The sequence below is a fragment of the Myripristis murdjan genome, chromosome 22, assembly GCF_902150065.1.
Source record: "Myripristis murdjan chromosome 22, fMyrMur1.1, whole genome shotgun sequence".
Lineage (NCBI taxonomy): Eukaryota > Metazoa > Chordata > Actinopteri > Holocentriformes > Holocentridae > Myripristis > Myripristis murdjan.
The window spans coordinates 22,935,811-22,955,819 of NC_044001.1; the positions used below are offsets into that span (position 1 = coordinate 22,935,811).

Below are 20,009 nucleotides of genomic sequence, written 5' to 3' on the forward strand. Positions count from 1 at the left end.
TGTTAAAGTGTTTTGTATGAACATACAAAGTAGCATTTGTGCTCACTGGTATCAACCAACCTTAAGGTCTTTCCTTATGATCTTACAGGAAACTTTGGTGCTGAATTCCTCCTTGTTACTATACTCAAGTAAAAGTACCATTACTTTGCCATCTGTCACTGATCATTTGTTCTCTGTAGTGAATATGATTTAAAATGTATTTAAATGTAGTGAGGTACAATACCCAAGCCAAAAAAAGTATTTAAGTAAAATGACTGACTTTAAAAAATACTCAAAAAAGCAACTCAATTACAGTAACATGAGCAAATGTAATTAGTTGCTTCCACCTCTGATTCAAATTTAGACTCACTTAAACTCAAACACGGCATGCAATATCTCAGCGGGTAGTCACATTATTATATACTTAAATAAACATAGCAAACGTAAAAAGAAAACACACCACCAAATGTAATCGGAGCAATAAAATAATGCGATGCACCGCAATCCTGAAGAAGAAAGGTCTTTTAAGGCAATACATGAATAAATAAATAAATAAATAAAAGGCGCACGAAATTCATTTTAATGGTTTTATTAAAGGTCGTTTGCCTCACAGTGATCACCGACTGGAGGTCACAGTTTACCCACATTTTTTATGGTGTTGTCTCTCCAAGAAATAACACCTAGTTCATGCTATTTTTCGTAATATCGCCGTAGTAGCCCTCAGTCAACTTGCACTAGGCTGAGTTATCCCCCCTAAGGGTTAAATCGTGGATTTCTCCGCCACCATTAAGTCAGCACCATGGACAGCGACCTGGCAGCTCTCCACAGCCCAGCGCGGCACCATTACCTCCTGCGCACTGGTGGCTCCGCGGCGGGCCTGAAGGGGCAGGGCATGTTCCTGTTGGAGTGACGAGCAGCTAATACAGCCTAATCTACGATCATGTTACTGCGGCACTGACACCTAAAACGTGGTGGGAAGATGCGGGCTCCCCTATAATGGTGTTTCCCTCCTCCCGCTTTTTTTTATTTTTTTTTATTTTTTTATTTCACCGAGTAGGAAGACCCCGACTTTGTTGGGTTTGTATCACCACCTACTAAATACTGGATTTTTTTTTTTCACGGCTGGGTGGATCCAAATGATCGAATTGTGTAATGCAAGTCTGCCAAGTAGCTCGTCTTGGTTGAGGGACGCTGCAGAGCAAGGTATTGAAATCTCTTGCTCTCCCCATACCCCACGCCCTATCATTATTATCGATACGAGCCGTGCACCATGTCCCCTCCTGCATCGGCTGCGACAGCGAGTGAAAGCAGCACGACCACCGTCTTCGAGGAGGACACCAGAGAAGAGGTAGCCGTTTTCTATCATCATTTACAAGCGCAAAAACATTTTTTTTTTCTGCGCTGTGATCTGTATATTGGATATTGTCGCATTGATTGCAATGATCCTGTGAGCACGCTGTGCAGGCTGTAACACACTGCAGGGAGGTTGTTTGGTTATGCTACGGGCTTGTAAAAAAAAAAAAAAAAAAAAAAAACCTCTCCCGTTTTACTCTGAGGGGAGAATCACCGCTCTCTTGCACACCAGTAATTTTAATTCCAATGTGGGGAGGTAGCCTACATGTGAATGGCAACCTGACAGGGCCTAAAGCATCTTTACCTGTCTCTTATTGTCATCAGCTTAGTGGATTGCATTTATTTTCGTTTAATCTCTTTCCAGCATGTAACTCTGGCAAAGCACAGTGCAGGAGAAGATGCATGAGATGGCAGGAAATCACGGTTTATTTTTACACCATGACCCCTTCAGTAAGTTTGTCTGTAAAAAAAAAAAAAAAAAAAAAAAAAAAAATATCCCCTGCATCTCAGATGTCATGGGTGGCTGTAGTTCAGTTGCACTGTCCTGCTGCACACTGCATTCTGTTGCATTGAATAGCTGGTGTAGGAAATTCTTCTCAATACTCGTTTTGTTTTGTTTGCTTTGACTCAACAGCAAAGGCCACTGAAGCAATCTTTGAGCAAGTCACTATGCCGCGAGAGCTTCTGGAAATGCCTGCTGCTGTCTGTCCTCATGTACGGCTGCATGGGAGCCATGGTTTGGTGTCATGTCACCAAGGTGACCCGCCTCACCTTTGACAGTGCCTTCAAAGGGAAATCTATGATGTACCATGACAGCCCCTGCTCTGATGGCTACATTTACATTCCCCTGGCTCTCCTGGGCATGCTCTATTTGGTCTACCTTGTGGAGTGCTGGCACTGCCATGTCAAGAATGAGCTGCAGCATAAAGTAGATGTAGAGGGGATCTATGAGCGCATTCAAAGGATGCAGCAAGCTAAACCCTGCATCTGGTGGAAGGCCATCAGCTATCATTATGTTCGCCGGACTCGACAGGTCACACGTTATCGCAACGGAGATGCTTACACAAGTACCCAGGTTTACCATGAACGCGTCAACACCCACGTGGCAGAAGCTGAATTTGACTACAGTCACTGTGGCGTGAAGGATGTCTCAAAACAGTTGCTTGGCCTGGAGAAATCAGCTCTCACAAAGTTGCGATTCACCAAGTGCTTCAGCTTTGCCAATGTAGAGTCTGAGAATTCCTACCTCACCCAGCGGGCAAGGTTTTTCACTGACAATGAAGGCCTTGATGACTATATGGAAGCCCGGGAGGGCATGCACCTGAAAAACATTGACCTGAAGGAGTATGTCATGGTGCTATCTGACCCGGAGCACCATCCCTGGTATCTGTCCCACTACGTCTTTTGGCTCGCCTCGTTCCTCACTTTCTCCTGGCCTCTGAGAGTCTTCACAGAGTACCGTACTGCATATGTCCACTTTCGTGTTGAGAAGCTATTCGGGCATGATTACCTCCCAGTGACCCCTTGTGATGACCGGCCATATTGCCGTCGTATCCCTCGTGTCAACACCATTGACAGCACAGAGCTGGAGTGGCATATTCGGTCCAACCAGCAGCTGGTGCCAAGCTACTCAGAGGCTGGCCTCATGGACCTGGCCCAGTGCCCAACGAGCTTCAGCGGCCTCCGTCAGAACTGTGAGCGTTGCCACAGAGCCATCAGCTGCTCGTCAGTCTTCTCCAGGAGCGCCCTCAGCATCTGTACCGGTGCCAGCTCCCGCATTCCCTTCAGCGGCAGCCGCTTCTCCCTGGCACGGCGATACGGCTCCCAGCGCAGCTGCTTCTGGAGGAGTGGCAGCCTGGATGACCAGGAGAGTCCCAGCGAAAACACCCGCTGTTTGTCAGAGCGCCTCACCACAGATGACGAGGACCCCCCAGACTACCAGGACGCCCTTTGCTTCCCAGTGCTCATTGTCCACTGCAGTGAAAACTGCCACAACCACAGGTCCTTCCACAGAAATGGCTCCTGTGTGGAGACTTCCCTATGACTATGCAGTCACTGACAAAAATGCAGTGGCATTTCTGTAGCATACAAAGACACTGGACATGAGATGCCAAGTGTGCGAGCAATGTTTCATGAGAGATACAGGCTACATGTGTACAACACACGTGCTGCATTGTGATTCTGCTCTTTTAATACCCAAGAATCGCCAAAGCAATAACAGAGTGATCTATCAGTGGAGAGCATAGTGACTGTGGGCTGTCAACCTGTTAGGGTACACTAATGTGAAAATATGTATGTGCTCGGCGCGCAATGAAAACTATGTAGACAAAGGCTGTTATACATTGCCATAGCTTTGAAGGTCTCATATGTGCATCTAAAACTGAAACTGAAGCTGCGATTACCTCAAAAGATCTTTTCAAAGGGCCACGGAGGAGATGCACCGGTGTAAATGTACATGAAATATCTCACTCATACACTAGAATCTATAACTCAAAAACAAAAACATCAAAACCGACCTGTCAGACAGAGGTGGAGCTGCTCTCAGAAACTTCCATCATTACCCCACAAATATGTCCAGAAGTTCTGCAAATTTGTTGAAATACAGTTGTCACCAACTTCTATTTACAGCAATAACAGTGAAAAATGCTGCCGTCTCAACAGAACGAGCAAGATGAGGAACATAAAATTTGCAAAAAATATATATATATATTGCACTTACTGAGAGGCAGGTCAATACTGAGCCCTGAAATACTTACAGGAAAAATTGACCCATGGATGCTTTTACACCGTTAAGAATAATTAACACATTTGAGAATTATTTTATCTTTTTGATTGAACCCACTTTCCCTCAACCTCCCTCATCTACTTCTAGTTCAGTTTGTGATTTCCAACAATTCCCAGAATAAATTTTGATAAACCCCATAGTGCAGAAATGAACTTGCTCTATTTGGCTGTGAGTTTTACATATAGGTGGAAGGAGCAACATTAATAGCAAAAGTGACAGAGACAGCACCATGGAATTATTACATAGCACTATTAAGAGCAGGAAATGAGGCATTTCCCGGCGGGAATAAATGAGATTCACTTACTCAAACCACAACAGCTTGTGGCTACATTGCATTATAGTTCACTGATAATGCAAGTGAAGAAATTAGTATCTCTGCATCTTGTGCATTGGATTTATTCCTGTTTGACTATTGAACATTGCTGCAAAATGTTGACTTACAGAGAAGACCTTGTTCTTTGATTCTGAAGGACTGACACCAAAAGCTGATACCTGAAACCATTTCTGCTGTCAAACTCCTCCCTACACTGGAAATATCTTGATATGACATTATCTTCATTTGGCCAGTTTGTTGCAAAAATGTGAAAAATGCACCACCAAACACCAAAAAAGGGCCCATAAACACAAGTGCATTGCCAATTCAGACAGTTTAAAAGTGTTTCAGGGTGAATTTTTCCTTTACCGTCGAATGATGTGGCTTTCCTCACTCAGAAAATGATAAGTTGCGGAAACAAACCCCAACACTGGCCATGTACAAACAAATGGTCAGTAATATTTTACAATTTTCTGTGACGAACTACACTAAAACATATTTTTCCTATCACACTTTCCCTGTGAATCAAGCAAGCACATTATTGTAGCAAAGTCTGATGACAGTGGTTTAAAGGGGTGCAATACATACACAATACAAAGAGTGATCATCAATACATTTAGTCTTAAATTAGACTTTTTGCTACCTACTGCCATCATAAACCCTGCCGGCAACTGTGGAACACCACACATGGACATGACATTAAATTAATCTCATACATAGGAAAGACGAAAACAGGTTTACATCAAACATACGACAAATATGAACTGGTGGATGACACATTAATCACGACCGCTGTCATGTGTCAGCCAAACTCGACCATTTTTTAGCAGCAAAAAGGCTAACTTCCAATCTGTGCTCAAATTTGCATGATTTCCTATACTGCTAACACTGAATGTGTCAAAAACCATAAAAGCATACCTGAATGTAAACCACCAGCATATATAATGCAGTATATGCCCATTATATATCTATATTAAAGGAAAAATGTTCCATTTTGAATCTGTAAAGTGGCTGTCTCACTATCCATTGTATATTGAATGTGCTCAGATAGTGAAGGAGCACGGCACACGTCAACAGGTCAAAAGCACTGGTGAGTTTGGATATGACATTTGACTTTTGTATCTGGAGGAGCCTTGGCTCTTTTGAACAGAGTTTACAGACCGCATATGCAAGGATGTAAATGCACTTAGGTTTACACATTGTCATCATGGGAACTTTATAAAAACAAATTTTATAGCACCTAACAAAACCATATTGTATGCATCTTAACAAGTAACATCTTGTTCTTACATTTTTTTCAATGTAGTGATACCAGTATTATGCACTTGAAGTGACATTAGACATTATGAATTGTAGTCAAGTTGAATGTTGATGTAATTTCCCATATCGTAATAAAGTAAGCATTCATGTAGTGTAATTACCCTGTTATATGGACAATTGCAGAATTGCTCAGACATACAGTAAAATGACCACTTAAAGCTTATACCCTCTTGTGTAAAATGTTAACATGTTCTTGTTGTAATAATCAAATGGGCTGTATACATAATTTTATTATCTTTTAAAGATGTGGATTCAGTTTTATCTTATGCTGGAAAAAAAAAGGAATTTGCAATAAATGTCGGGCTAAAAAGTTCCCTCACATGTATAAAACTGTTTCCAGCTTGAGTCCTCAAACTAGCTGGAGGAATGAGGGCTGAACAGGGAATGAATTGTTCCCACCAACTTCAACAACTGCAGCTGACTTGCCCTTAAGCAAGGCACTTCACCCTCCACTGGCACTGCTCTGGCAGCGGCTGCTCGATGGCCAGCAGTAAGGCTCTGGTGGGTCTTGGCAGCTCATGTTGTGAATGTGTGTAAATACAGAGACGAGAGGCAGAGCGGTGCTGTGAAAGAACACGCATGCTCAGAAAACCCCTCTTTGGATAATTAATGCTTAAAGGAATACTCCAGCTTTTTGACAAAATAGCCTTTTTCTGATTTTCCCACACTGAGACAAGATGTTGGGCACCATGTCCATCTCTGTACGTCCTGTGGTTCAGTTCCTATGGGGTAGCATATCATGTTTGCTTAGCATAAAGACTTGAAGTCTATGGGAGTCATTAGCCTAGCTCTGTCAAAGTGAAAAAAGAAACCTTATAGCAACTCAGAAGCTGTCTTATTTACACAGTGTGACAGTGTGCCGTGTATTTGAAATATGCATTTAAAAAAAAAAAAAAAAAATGAGAGTTTTTATAGGAAAAGTTCATTTGTGTTGAATCTACTTTCAGTTGTGTGTGGATTCCTGTGATAGAGAGAAGGATAAATGTGTTCAGTGGTTACAGTTCCACTATCCAACTAAAAGTCCAAGATGTATATTTCAAATCAACATGACCCACTGTGTAAATAAGAGCCTCAGCGCTGCTGCAAGGTTGATTTTTTCACTTTGATGCAGCTAGGCTAACGACACCCATAGACTTCAAGTCTTTATGCTAAGCTAACAGGAAATGTTACAGAGCTGAACCACTGGACACACAGAGGTGAACATGGTGTCCAACATCTTGTCTCAGTATGGGGAGGTGAGAAAAAGGGACAAAACATTGGAGTATTCCTTGAAAAAATCCCTGAGTACTTGTTTTCAGTTTCCCTATAATGAGTTGAGAATTGAACTCTCTTGTTTTTTAAATGTTATTTTTATTCTATCTCCAAATCATGACTGAGAAAAGATTGCATCATTTTTTAAAATATTGGAAATCTGATGTAATATGTATGTAACATTTTCATTTTTTCCATAGCTTTACTCATGGACCGAGCAAAAAAGACAATACAGTGATAATACCTTAACCAAAAAAGAGACAGGCTCCGTCCTGTTCACCTGGATGGGATACTGCCAGATGAAAGTTTAAAAAAAAAAATCTTCCATTATATACAAAAAAGTTTATTACACTGTGTGCACACTATATCAAAATAAATTAAGAGAATGGTTAACTCATACAGTCACACTGCTTTCTCTTTTTCTTTTTTCTTTTTTTTTTTTGTATCGGCTTGAATTAATTCAATTTAACAGAATAGATGCAGTTCAGCAGTAACGTGATCTCACCAAATAGTGAGCCTGCATTGATGTATGAAAACTGTAATATCTAGTTTATAATTGTTTATTAATGATTGATGGTGTTTACAGCTTAATTAGTAACCAAGTATAAACCACTCATAAACCCTTCATAGGGCAGCACTGAAAAGAGATAACAAAATTACTAACTGAAATAAATGTAGGGTAAACAGGTGCATGCACCACAACACTTAGTCACAAAATAACACTGAACAGCCCAGAGTGATATGACAGATGATGATAAAATGTAAGACTAGCTGAGGGCAGATTTTTTTTTATAGCACACTACACTAATACTTCGCAGAACACTGTCTTTTACATTATAAACTGAGACCTACTACACAGGAGATGCTTTTTTCTTAATTATGAAATGGCACGTCACTTATTTTCCTGTCTTACGAACTCTCTGGGACAGGAAAACCTCATGTGACAACTTGTGTCACTGCAAAGCAACCTCGACTGGGTGCTGTAATGAGCAATGGTGTTCAGGATGAATTCTAAGATCAGCTCTGATGCCTTGTTAAAAAAAAAAAAAAAAAAAAAAAAAAAAAAAGCCTATGTGAGTAAACCAAGAATGCTAAAGCAAATCCTTGAAAGTGGCCCATCATGGCTGCACAGATATTTTCTCCGCTCATCTCTGCCTGTGAAGTTTTGACCATTAAATTGTCTTTTGTTTTCATTTGGCAAACAACAGCATCCACAGACTGGATTGTAGAGAGAGACAGGGCCATCTACAGGCTCATCAGGGTATGTGATCATTTTTTATTGAAGTTACACTGGAGAGTTTTTGTGCTGTGATTTTAGATTTTTTTGTTTGTTTGTTTGTTTTTGTTTTTGTTTTTGTTTTTTTTTGTTTTTGTTTTAGCAAAGTTATCGTATGTTATTTCCTTCCCAGCCATAATTCTACGCAGCCATATATGATCAGGCTGTAGAGATCTGCTGGGAGAAGATATACTATCTCTCACAGGAAAGGGAGACTTTCTGCTTCACGTTCACACCAAAATAAAACACCTGATGAATTTGGTCAGTGTGTCTCTCATTCTTATGCATAAATAGCTCTGATCTCAAAATGAGGAACACTGAGTTCGAAGCCCGGATGGTGCTGGACTCCCCAGAGGCCAACAGTCCCTGTCTCAGGTGAGTCACATTTATCTGTAATGGGTTTTGAAGCTACATGGTCTAGATGTCCCAGTGAGCCACTGAAGTGCATTTCATCTTATTTTAAATGTGTGTATTCTGCAGAGAGCCTCAGATCATGCAGCTGGCAGAGGAAACCATCAGGGGCCCGGTGGAGAGGCACCAGCAGGAGCCCGGCTCCAGCCTCCACGGCCCCCAGGAGGTGATGATGGAAGTTCTGCCAGAAGTCCTGCAAGGCCTCTGGGTCCTTGTGCCTCTCCTCCCCTCCGTCATGCCATCACTAAGACTCGGTCCGTCCGCTGCAGGAGTCACTAAGGCTGTCTTGAATCAGCTGTCCTGCATTTCACACTGGTCTCTGGTGGACCATCAGGTGGTCATTAAGAGCCAAACCATGTGAAAACCACAGTGAATTTCTCTAATATTTGAGCAGTTAAAAGTTATTTTCCAAAATGAAAACAGCTTGTCTCCTTCTTCAGGTGGAATGTGACAAATCCTCTGATGGAGGAAGCAGCCACGGTGGGGGTTTGGCATGGAGGAGACCACAGCTGTGAGCCTAGACTCTGTCAGGTCAGCTCCCCTGCAGGACGACGTGACCTCCTGCCTGGTCGACACAGAGGAGGAGAGGCAGGAGCCATCCTGCCACACCACAGCAGGTAGGAGCTCTTCACCCTCATGTGTGTGAGTCACCAGGCAGCAGCTGGTGGTTCAGGCTTTGACTTTACGTTTGGCTCTTTTACGTCTCAGATGTCAGAAACACCAAGAAGGGAAGAGTCCAGTATTTCTTCTATCTGCTGTTTGGAGCTCTGTGCTGCTGCTGCTGCTGCTGCTGCTGCTGCTGCTGCTGCTGCTGCTGCTGCTGCTGCTGCTGCTGCTGCTGCTGCTGCTGCTGCTGAGTGGCTGGAAAAAGAGAGATGGACTCAATCTCTGATTTCCATCAATGGAATCCATTATCTGATTGATTCATTCGGTGTTATTGAGTAGTCAGTGTTAGTTACTACACATGTTTACACAAAAACACATATAGAAGAACTGTGGATGGAAGGAAGAATTCTAAAAATATCCACTGGTTTCTGAAATATTTCCATGAAAAACTTTCATAAAGACTTACATTTGACTTCTCATTTGAAGTGGCTATGAAGGGGTATTTACATTAAAGCATGATTACATTACTTTATGTGTTTACTTTGGCTCCACAGAAAGTATTAATAAAAAAAAAAAAAAAAAAAATGAACAACTTAAGAAAAGCATGTCACCTCTTTCACTGGCTTCACTTACCTATTAAAATTTTTAAAGGAAATACCCAATTTGTTTAACAATCTAAACTTTTTAATCAAACAAAACAAAGTAAAGAAATGGTTTATAGAGATAGACAATTGTCCTGTATGACCTTCCTTGAGCTCCTCATTGTGAGGGCTGTTTAATGACAGCTGGCTTTAATTTTACTTGTCCTGCTGTGCTCACTGTCTGAAAAGTGAAGTGGCTGGATCTGAAATTTTCTGACATTAAGAATTCATTTCTGTCTGTATTTCATCCTTCATACTGCCTGACACTGTTTTTTTTTTTTTTTTTTTTACTTCATGTGTCACATCACAGGAAGTCATCACGCTTCTCTTCCTATGGAAATTATAACTCACATCTCACTCTGAAGATGCACAGGGCTTTTTTTTCTCTCTTGGCTTGGTTTTTATCTCTGTTCAAGTCTGTCAGTGTGAGTAAATCAAATGTGGTGCCAGGCTTCATTTGTGAGGTGAAAGCGCCCCCTGCTGGACATGTATTTATTTTCTTATTGCTTGTCATGTGAATGGGTTACAGACTACATAAAACCCCTCTCTCTACTGCTTCTGCCTTTTCATTTAATTATTAATTATTAAATTAATAAATTCAATTATTAAAAATGACCAGAACATTACCCTAAAATTTTTAAATAATAATGATAATAATAATAATAATAACAATAATAATAATAAACATTAGTAAAATAGCAGTGAAAAAATATTAAAAGAAACAAATTTGAAAACTATTTATAATTATTGTAAATATATATTTAGATTAAATAACAAGAAAATTACGCTACTAAACAACAACAATAATGATAATCATCATCATCATCATCATCATCATCATCATCATCATCATCATCACCACAACAATAACAACAACAATAATAATAATAAACTTTTAAAAACTTCAGTCCCCACAGCTCGTGGCTTGTAAAGGGTTAATGGGTGAAGAACAAAGATCTGCCGCTCGACGTTTGACTTGTACGTCTGACGTCGCATCTTCTTTTCGACGGTCGGCTGCTCTGGGCTGCTTATTTACCACAAGTTTGCTGGAGTCTGGTCTGAGTTAACATTGACGAGACGCGGTCACGTTGAGTTTGTGTGACGGCTTCAGCCTCGACTGATACTTCACCCCGGGCTCTTTCAAAGGGCTCTCTCAGGTAAACTCAGGCTTCATTAGCGCCGCTGATGGAGCACGGCTCGCAGGAGAGTCGGCTGGTGCACGGCAGCTCGGTTGAAGGTTGACATTGTTAGCTAGCTAGCCGGCCGTGCGGGGGGAGACAGAGCCCGTCCCGCCCGGAGGACACACTGCAGAGAGAGACGAGGAGCAAGGAGGCAGACACTAGAGCTGCCCCATGAAGCGAACACAGTGAGACGACGCTGCTTTCCTGGCGAGTGGAGGAGTTTGTTAGAGCCTGCTAGTGTAAAGACATGCGAAATAATGATACAAAATGAGTTCCGTTTGAAATTGTCAAAATAAAGGCCAGATTACCGCCCGTATTGCAACCGAAGTGTGACGTGATAACGATGCTTTTATTTTGAAGGCTGCATCGCCTTGTTTTGGCTCTTACTGGTTGTCATTAGCTAACTTGACAGCTAGTTAGTAGAAAATAATAATAGTCAAGTTCGGTCTGTGCAGCGCTTGTTTAACAGTTTACACATTGCTGCCACAATGAAAAAAAAAAAACCATCAAGCTCCTAAAAATAAGGGTAAATACGAGTAAATAAAAGCGATATTTTCGTAAGCAAGATTTAAAGTGTTAAGAGGTCATTTAACCTTTATATTATCTCTGTGGTCAGCTGACTGTCTCTAAAAACATGATTATCATTGTCTTTTTGTTTCATATGCAATGAATTTTACTAATTTAACGGGGACAAGTGGATAAACATAAAATTAACATGATGCTGTGATTTCAATGTCCTGGACACATTTTGCACGCATTGGTGTGTATTTGATCTATGCATTGTAGTGCAAGCTGCATAGATTTATTGCTACAACCACAGTATTTGAACCTCAAACTGCCTGGGGATGATTAAGTCAGCATAATAGAGCCACAACCTGTTCTGTGTTTCTAGTGAGAGGGTGGAGCTCCAGCATGCAGAGTTTGTTGGTACAGGCGCTTGCCCTGAGGCAGCTGGGAAGGTTGAACCCTCGCCAGCTGTTGACTCCTGGATACGGACTGAGGCGGACTGAATGGTGCCCCAGGACCATACACACACGGCAGCTGTGGGGCTGCTCCACTTTCCCCACACTGGGCTCTCACAGGCCAGTTTTCCGGGGCAGAGACGCTGTCAGGAGTTGGTCGGTCCACCAGCTGAGGTTCAAAAGCAGCAGGAAGAAAGGTGCTGCTAAGGCAACTCAGGAGGAGGAGGAGGAAGATGAAGATGAACGAGACCCTGAGGATAGTGACTATGAGGATGAAGTTGATGAGGACCCAAATCTACCAAAGGACTACAAAGACTTTGAGAAATTTGTGCAGTCCTTCCGCTATGATGTGGTCATGAAAGCGGGCCTCGACATGGCACGCAAGTGAGTGTAAGCATGACAGAGGCTTAACACACAGACAAGAGTTAGACCTTTTAAATGAGTTTAGTGATATTGCCCCTTTTAGCCCCCGTCCACCTCTGATAGGATGGATGTGGTGTGTTTTCACTGATTTCATCTTGTATAATTGATCAGTATGTCAGATGCACATGTAGCTGAATTCATTCTAATTCAACCCTTTGATCAGATTCCACAGGAGTGCAGGAATAGATTGAATGACTACTTATCATCCTGAGCTTTGTAGCCAGTTTCAGATTTAACATTGACAATACCAAGTATAGGCCAAAATATCATCTATCAGTTTTGTCAAGTCAAAGGTGCCAGTATTGGCCTTGTAAAAAAAAAACAAAAACAAAAAAAAAACTATTGGTTGAACCCAAGAAGGGACTAACCTCCCTGCTGTCTGATTACAGTAAAATAGAAGATGCCTTCTACAGCAGCAAGCTCCGGCTAAATGGACAGAGACTCACCAAGAAAAGTAAAACGGTGAGTGCTGCTCAATTACAACATGATTTATTCCCTTGTCATCATTCTCATTTAAGCTGTTTCCTGTCACCTGCAGTGTGTTGTTTGACTCTTCTTCACTTGTTTGTCCTCTTGAAGGTGAAAGTTGGGGACACGTTAGACCTGGTACTATCTGAGAACCAGGAAACAAACACCGTCACTCTAATGAGGGTCATCCTGAGGAAAGTGTTAGGTGAATCCAATGACGCAGAGAAGTACAAAGTTGCTCTGAGGCGCTGGAAGAGAGTAGAACTCTCCAAGGAGGAAGCCTTCAAGCCATGAATATACACAGGACAACAATGGCAATGCTACTGTCCAGAGAGGGCCGCAAAACACACTCAGAAGTGAATTACATCAAACACACAGCACACAGCTTGGGTCTGTTAATTTCACTGGACAAAGTTATGAGGGTTACAATAAAATGAATAAGTTATTATGGACATTCACCATTTGGTGTTGGTAAGGATTCTCAGTGTTTGTTTTCCCCTCTGCCCCAGTAAAGCTGCACTGAGGATTTCAAATGAAAACCATCTCCTGATGACTTGGATAATGGAGGTACATATACTGTATTTTGTTGGAGAAACATGAATTTTCATCCTAAGCATGAACATTTTTTTGTGTTGGGCCTTCCCTCTAGTTTTTATTAGCACTGTACTAGTTAATAAAGCAGAAATAACATAAAATGCCTGTCATTTAATGTTTTGAAAAACCAAAAAGTGTCTGTTGTTTAAAAATTATTTCTTTTCACTCATTCAAGCTTTATGTAAAAAAAAAAAAAAAAACATGGGCATCCACATTATTGAAGTCTACATTTCATCATAAGTGTTACATTGTTTTTGTACATTATGTCAGACATCACATGGCTGTATTCTTCTGAATTTGAAGAAATCCAACATTCCCCTACTTGAATAGTTTTTTTCATGGTGTTACAGTATAAACATTTATAAAATAAACATTTTCTTCAATTGAGAAGTGCACTCTTCCAAAATGTATTTGCTGTCTACCAAGATTAAGTATGATAATTTTACAGATAATAAAAGCTGATCAGCTTTTCTTTGTCAAGCACTTGAATTACACGTCATATATTTTTTAGTAACGTAACTACTTGCATTAAATGCGCAATGTTTTGTTAAGTCCTGAGTGAGAAGGGTCTAAGCCCTAACCCTAACTTTAACCATAACCCTAAAGTCATCTTAACAGTAAGCAACGTTGCTGAGTTACATTATTTACCACTGATTTTGAGTGAAGTGTGTGAGTTACTGTCTGTGTTGCTGAGACCCACTAAGTGCATTTAGGCCGCTTTATGTGTGACGCTTCTGCAGGCACTTCAACAGGTAGCACATGACATTTCTGTTCAGTCTGGTCTTCACTGCTGCCACCCATGTGAAATGCAGTACTAACAGACATTGTAAGAGAGTCCACCTGTATGTCATATTTGTAACTGTGATTTTATTAGAAACAGGTTAACATGATCCATTGTCATGGTTAAATTGTCTTTATAATATAAACTTCTATAAGAAGGCTTAACATAAGCACATTGTTATTAAAACAGTGATGGCACAATGCTACATCAGTAACTGCAATGGAAAGATATCACTTCATTGTGATTAATTTATATCCATATAGCAAAATGTGTGAACTATGCTATTAGCTATCATTGTTATTGTCTTTAAGGCTACAACATTTATCAACAAAGTATGTTAGATGCGCTGTGACAGTTTTGGCTTATAAATAGAAGCTCGTTTTGACTCTTTATCTAACAATATGATTACTTAAACTACAACATCTATTGCTGTAGTCAAAATGGAAAATGTGACCAAGAATAGTACTGAAGAAATCCATAACAGCTTGGCTTCATCCTACATGGGACAGTTTGTAAAGGTTCAACAATGCGATTTAAGCTTATGTACTGTGCAATTACTTTCATGATAAAAAGTGTCTCCGAACCCTTAGGTGCGACTAGGACACAGTGCTTGATCTCTTGGCCTTCTTCAATATGTCACACTTCTTGCGGTTGGGACGCCGGCAGCGTTCGTCAATGCTCGGTACACATTCGTAGTGCCACACCTCCTCCATTTTATCCACAGGATACACTGCTTCCACATAATGACGAATCAGCCTGAGGCGCACTGGGTCAAGCTGCTTCTTGTTGCAGGCCCCTGAGTGGTTGTACTGAAGCCGCAGGTTCTCCTGGGTGAAGAGCTCGGGGAAGAGCCGCACCAACAGGCGGGCAGCAAAGTTCCCAACAGACAGACTCTGCTGGACAATTTCCCGGACTTCTGTGTCTGAGAGCAGGTAGGCAGAGGGTACAGGGAAGTCGGGCAGCGACACAGTCAGTTCATCCAGAGGAATCTTGCAGAAGTCTTTGCTGCTTTTCTCAGGGGGCAAGGAGGGAATATCTGGGTCCTCCCTCATGCCATCTGGATTTAGCTGGTTCAGCTGGCAAAGAAAGTCCCCAGCCTCATGATCTGACTCTTGAACGTAAACTTTGCGCTGCTGCAGGTATGACCTCCTCTGCTCCGTGTCACGTCTCCTACACCGCTCGTCAAGTTTGCCCACAAATTCCAACATCCACACTCTGTCATTCTTGGCCCGGGGGTAGAGTAATTGCACATAGTGGCGGATCAGGTTGACTCGAACTGGGTCAAGCTGTTTCTTCCCCAGGGAGCCGCTACAGTTGTAATGCTTACGTGTGTTCTCGTGAGTGAAGAGCTCAGGGAACATCAGCACCAGCAGCCGAGAAGCAAAGTTCCCTATAGACAAGCTGCAGTCATAGCTGTCTCTCAGCTGATCCTTGGTCAAAAGATACTCCTGGGGAACATTAAAGTCTGGTGGAGGAATCTCCAGCTTGTCAAAATCAACGGGTGTTAGCAGAGACCTTTTGGACCTGCGACTGGGCTTTTCAGAATCACCTAAGTCGGGGACCTTAATGATGGAAACATCTTCGGGAAGACTGGCCAGCTCATAGCTCTCGTCATTGATGTTGTCAGGTTCACTCCCATTGCCATTGCTGTGAGGACCCTCTAGTGCATCCTCCATACGCTGAATGCACACCTGGAGCCAGCTATCCTCAGGCACGTCAGGAAAATTTGCTTCCATGTACTTCCTTATTATTTCCATCTTGTCAGAGTCCAGAATCAGCTGCCCCACGCTACTGAAACTGCTGGAACCTTCTGGCATTTTTCCCTCCTCAAAAACCTCAGGGAAGAGACGGTGTAGGAGGAAAATAACAAAGTCCTCAGGGGAGGAGAGCTCATCCAGGTCCTCTGTGGCAGGAGTGTCAAAAGCAAGGTCCGACACAGCCGAGTTGTTCTGCTGGCTAGCGAGAGAGATGTGCTCCTCCTGACCCTCTTCGTTAATGAAACGGCAGGTCTGAGCATGCTCAGCTTTTATCCCAGCACCTGTGATTGTCTGCTTCCTGTGCAACCGAGCACTCTCCATGTCCCTCTGGGCCCAGAAGCGATTAAAGAAGTCATTTATCTGAAGGAGGCACTCTTCCTGCCAGACACTGTTATTCTTGACCAGAGGGAAACATACCTCAACATAGTTACGGATCAGTTGTAGATGAAGAGAGTCCAGTGTTCTCTTGCTTGCCACGCAACCATGAGAGCATTCCTTGGCTCTGAACAGCTCAGGGAAGAGATGCACAAGCAACCGACACCCTAGCTCCCCAGCGCTAGATGTCTGCTCCATCAGCTGGTTCAATTCATCACTTGTCAGCAGATACTCTGGAGGAGGCTGGAACTCTGTGACCATCTCAGCCGGTTTTATCTGCTTCTTTATCCGCATGACTTCGAGAGACAGTAAGTCCACTTTGCTGTGCAGCTGTGTCATGCTTGAATTGAGGGTGTTGAGGATGAAAAACATTTTTTCAATCAGCGGATAAAGGCCCAAGTCTGTTGATGAGGCTTGGCCTGACGTGCCTGTGGTGGGGAAGGCCTCAAACGGGCCATTTTCCTCTGGACTGAGAAACTCTTGTGAGAGGATGCTGCTGTAGTTGAGCTGATGTCCTCCAGCTTGACTGGCCTGCTGCTCCAGACTGGGTGTGACCCTCTTCTCCGTGATCCTATGGGAGATTCTGAACAGGGGCTTTCTATAGGAGACTCTGGATTTCTCCTGACCACAGTCCCTTTTCTCGCCAGATGTAGTCAGGCATAGAGGCTCACGTCGGCTTGTCTCCTCTATCAACTGCTGCCTGGTCTATAAAGAGTAAATAAATAACATTCAAATTCATATACAAAGTGCATAACACCTGGCCTAATACAGACAGATAGCTATCCTAAAGTAGGGTATCCTCTCTCAGTCGCAGAAGAAGTATTAAAATATACACAAAAACAATAAAAATGCAACTTGTTGTATTTACCTCTCCTGAAACTCTGGCCCTCTTGCTGCTGGTGGACTGGTTTGTGTCAGAGCCCATCTCTGTAGATGTGCGTTTACCAGCCTCAGTGGCCCCAGGAGATCCTCCTCCAAGTCCTTCAGCTGGCTCACAAATAGCAAAGTCCTCCGTCTCCTCCTTAATGCCTTGGGCATGTTTTTGCTCTGCAAAATACAAAATATTTACCATATCATTTGGTAATGCACTAATTAGCTGCTTAACACAGAAAAGCCTATTCATGCATAGTCTTAAGTAGTAATGTCACCTAAAAATATAATGTCTGATAATTCATGAAACCTGCAGGACATGATGTGATGATAGCTTACCATTACATTAATTTGTAAAGGAAATGTTGATTGAAATCTTAATTCTGATGTGAACTTCTGGTGCATTATTATTAATCTGTATTTTGGGGTTTGAAGTCTGCCTGTACTGTACATTTTTCATTCCAGATCCTCCAACATCTATGGATTTTTGCCTCCTCCCACTGGATCAAATGTGAAATCAGAGCTGTGCCGTGGAGCAACAGGTTTTGAGTTATGATAAGTGGGAATTTAAGTACAGTACATATATATGCATCTAAAAAACACAGACCCGAAATGCAGTCTGGCACTCATCTTGTTTTTAGTTGATTATTTAATGGATCTCTACCTTTCTGCATTTCAAACATCAATCATCCACTGCTGGGTTGCAGAACTTGCCTTTTTCAAGCATTGCTTCATCTGAAATGCCCCCATACTCAGAGGAATTCATATCCTGGAACAAAATCACAAACATATTTTTGGCGTCACGTGAAACACATCTTTGCCAATATGTAACATAACATGCTGGTAATACATCTGCATATGTCTGCATACTGAAGATAATATATATTTCAGGATATTTTCTAAATTAAAAGGGATTGATTGGTCATAATACAGTGTAATGAAACTGTAAGCGCCATTAAACACCCTATTACCTTCAAATTTACTAACATTTTGTATCAGTTGGGGGTCTATTTGACTCCAGTTATTTTAATCTCCTAAGTTCTTGAGGGAATCATGTTTTTCCCTCTCAGATGTCACAGTGACTATCAGTGGTTGTGGCACCGCTACAGCTGTGGTGATGTTGGGTCAGGGCCCTCAAGCAGAACAAAGTTTTTTGATGGTTATAAATGTCATGTCATAGCTCCTCGGTGTCATCCAAATCCAATACAGCACGTATGCCACAGATAGTTAACCCATATATGAGCTATTACAGTGTTATAATCACGAGCTGTTTTACACCCTACTGTTCATTTTAACGCTGGGATTATCACCCATAGCATGTGATCCGCTGTATGCAAGTAGCTTGAGCATGCTTATTGGCAGGCAGGCGAACCGAGACATGATCTGCTGTAATGCTAACTCGCTTTCTCGGTTTTTAACTAAGTATTGCGTCCAGGACTTGCTCTGGCTTCAGGGTGAGTGTGAAGATGTGCAGCGAGTTGCCTCCTTGCCCTGTTTCAGTGCTATTATCTGGGCGACTTCCTCATTCTTCCGCAAAGAGCCCACGAACCAAAACACAAGACGAAGCCAGAAAAAGCAGCTGTGCGAAAGCTAACACTTTCTTCAACACGCCGCGCCGCCGTGTCAATCCCACGACACGCCGCCACTTTGCGCTCGTCAACGCACGAAACGCCTCAATATTTTTGTTTGTGCATTTTAATGACGCGGCAATGTTTGCGTGGACGAGTTTCTCCGCTCTCTCGCTATAAAAACTGTCCGCCAGCGCGTCTCTCCCGGCGGGTCGAGCTCACCTTCACGCTTCCATGCAGTCCCTTAAGGCCGGCAGGTGTGTGCTGGACATGTCTGCACCCTGTCCCGCTGGGTTTGGTACAGGTAACTGTTGTTGTTCTTGTTGATTTTTTTTTTTTTTTTCCTCTCGCTTGGCTCCTGCGCCTTCTCGCGTGACGTGACGGGGCTGCGCGCGCCTGCTGTGTCACTTCCGCACAGCTGTGGTGATAAGAGAGAAATGTGAAATATCACCACGATCTCATATAATAACAGTCAAAAATAATTAGGAATGACAAGTATTTTACCTTTTTGCACGCTAAAACGGTGTCGGCACGTGAAAAGGTGTTTTTTGTTACAGTTGTCATTACGTTGTTACTAGCAGATGGACGCACATGGCTTACAGTAGCCTAATTAATTAGACCGCACGAGTCGTGTAACGATTTTAATATGGGTGGCTTTTAAAAGTGTGTTTTAAATCACTGAAATAGATAAAATTGTCATATCCACTCATCAATCAATCAATCAATCAATCAACATTTTAATAAAAAAATCACATTCATCTAAATATTATTCTTATGTTGTTTCTTAAGTTACTCATTACAAATGTGTTGTTGTAAAATGTATTTGTGCAGACTGGGGCCTAACCTGTGTTGGAATTGCATCAATTGGCTTTGACTGGAAAGCTGAGCCTCTTGTGGATTCAATGAGCCACATTTGATTCATGTGTGATGATGTTAGTCCCCATAGCAGCCATTTCATTGAAGTGAAGCCACTTTTTGAGACTTGACATTACAAAAAAAATGACCTATAGTGACCTCTAGGAATATCACTCATGCAACTTTACATCCACAAAACAAAACAAAACAAAAAAAATCAAGGCCCAGGCCTACATGTTA

General features: G+C 42.1%; 3 protein-coding genes across 5 annotated transcripts; 2 read left to right on the forward strand and 1 right to left on the reverse strand.

The window, feature by feature from the left end:
- Positions 1 to 1,235: 1,235 nt before the first annotated feature.
- LOC115354457 (transmembrane protein 151B-like) lies at positions 1,236 to 3,836 on the forward strand. 2 transcript variants are annotated; one of them, XM_030044853.1, is made up of 2 exons: positions 1,236 to 1,327; positions 1,967 to 3,836. In XM_030044853.1, the coding sequence occupies exons 1-2, from the start codon at positions 1,250 to 1,252 to the stop codon at positions 3,374 to 3,376; spliced, it is 1,488 nt and encodes a 495-aa protein (XP_029900713.1). In that variant the 5' UTR covers positions 1,236 to 1,249; the 3' UTR covers positions 3,377 to 3,836. The 2 variants fall into 2 exon arrangements, with proteins under 2 accessions (XP_029900713.1, XP_029900714.1); XM_030044854.1 differs by having other exon boundaries at positions 1,250 to 1,330.
- A 7,089-nt stretch (positions 3,837 to 10,925) lies between these two features.
- mtres1 (mitochondrial transcription rescue factor 1) lies at positions 10,926 to 13,817 on the forward strand. Its single transcript, XM_030044600.1, has 4 exons — positions 10,926 to 11,092; positions 12,009 to 12,462; positions 12,891 to 12,963; positions 13,081 to 13,817. The coding sequence occupies exons 2-4, from the start codon at positions 12,029 to 12,031 to the stop codon at positions 13,261 to 13,263; spliced, it is 690 nt and encodes a 229-aa protein (XP_029900460.1). The 5' UTR covers positions 10,926 to 11,092; positions 12,009 to 12,028; the 3' UTR covers positions 13,264 to 13,817.
- Positions 13,818 to 14,284: 467 nt separating this feature from the next.
- Positions 14,285 to 19,294, reverse strand: bend3 (BEN domain containing 3). Of its 2 annotated transcripts, XM_030044598.1 has the most exons (4): positions 19,137 to 19,294; positions 18,061 to 18,115; positions 17,345 to 17,523; positions 14,285 to 17,181 (listed from the first exon to the last, which is right to left on the reverse strand). In XM_030044598.1, exons 2-4 carry the CDS (start codon positions 18,110 to 18,112, stop codon positions 14,941 to 14,943), a joined length of 2,472 nt encoding a protein of 823 aa, XP_029900458.1. In that variant the 5' UTR covers positions 18,113 to 18,115; positions 19,137 to 19,294; the 3' UTR covers positions 14,285 to 14,940. The 2 variants fall into 2 exon arrangements, with proteins under 2 accessions (XP_029900458.1, XP_029900459.1); XM_030044599.1 differs by lacking the exon at positions 19,137 to 19,294 and having other exon boundaries at positions 18,011 to 18,102.
- Between the last annotated feature and the right edge of the window lie 715 nt (positions 19,295 to 20,009).

Excerpts from the sequence above, each read along its gene's own strand:
- LOC115354457 (XM_030044854.1), top strand. The coding sequence starts at position 1,250 with ATGTCCCCTCCTGCATCGGCTGCGACAGCGAGTGAAAGCAGCACGACC. Across the intron at positions 1,331-1,966 it reads AGGACACCAGAGAAGAGGTA|CAAAGGCCACTGAAGCAATC; the intron begins GCCGTTTTCTAT and ends TTGACTCAACAG.
- mtres1 (XM_030044600.1), top strand. The coding sequence starts at position 12,029 with ATGCAGAGTTTGTTGGTACAGGCGCTTGCCCTGAGGCAGCTGGGAAGG. Across the intron at positions 12,463-12,890 it reads GGCCTCGACATGGCACGCAA|TAAAATAGAAGATGCCTTCT; the intron begins GTGAGTGTAAGC and ends GTCTGATTACAG. Across the intron at positions 12,964-13,080 it reads TCACCAAGAAAAGTAAAACG|GTGAAAGTTGGGGACACGTT; the intron begins GTGAGTGCTGCT and ends GTCCTCTTGAAG.
- bend3 (XM_030044598.1), bottom strand. The coding sequence starts at position 18,112 with ATGAATTCCTCTGAGTATGGGGGCATTTCAGATGAAGCAATGCTTGAA. Across the intron at positions 17,524-18,060 it reads TGAAGCAATGCTTGAAAAAG|AGCAAAAACATGCCCAAGGC; the intron begins GCAAGTTCTGCA and ends TGTATTTTGCAG. Across the intron at positions 17,182-17,344 it reads GGGCCAGAGTTTCAGGAGAG|ACCAGGCAGCAGTTGATAGA; the intron begins GTAAATACAACA and ends TACTCTTTATAG.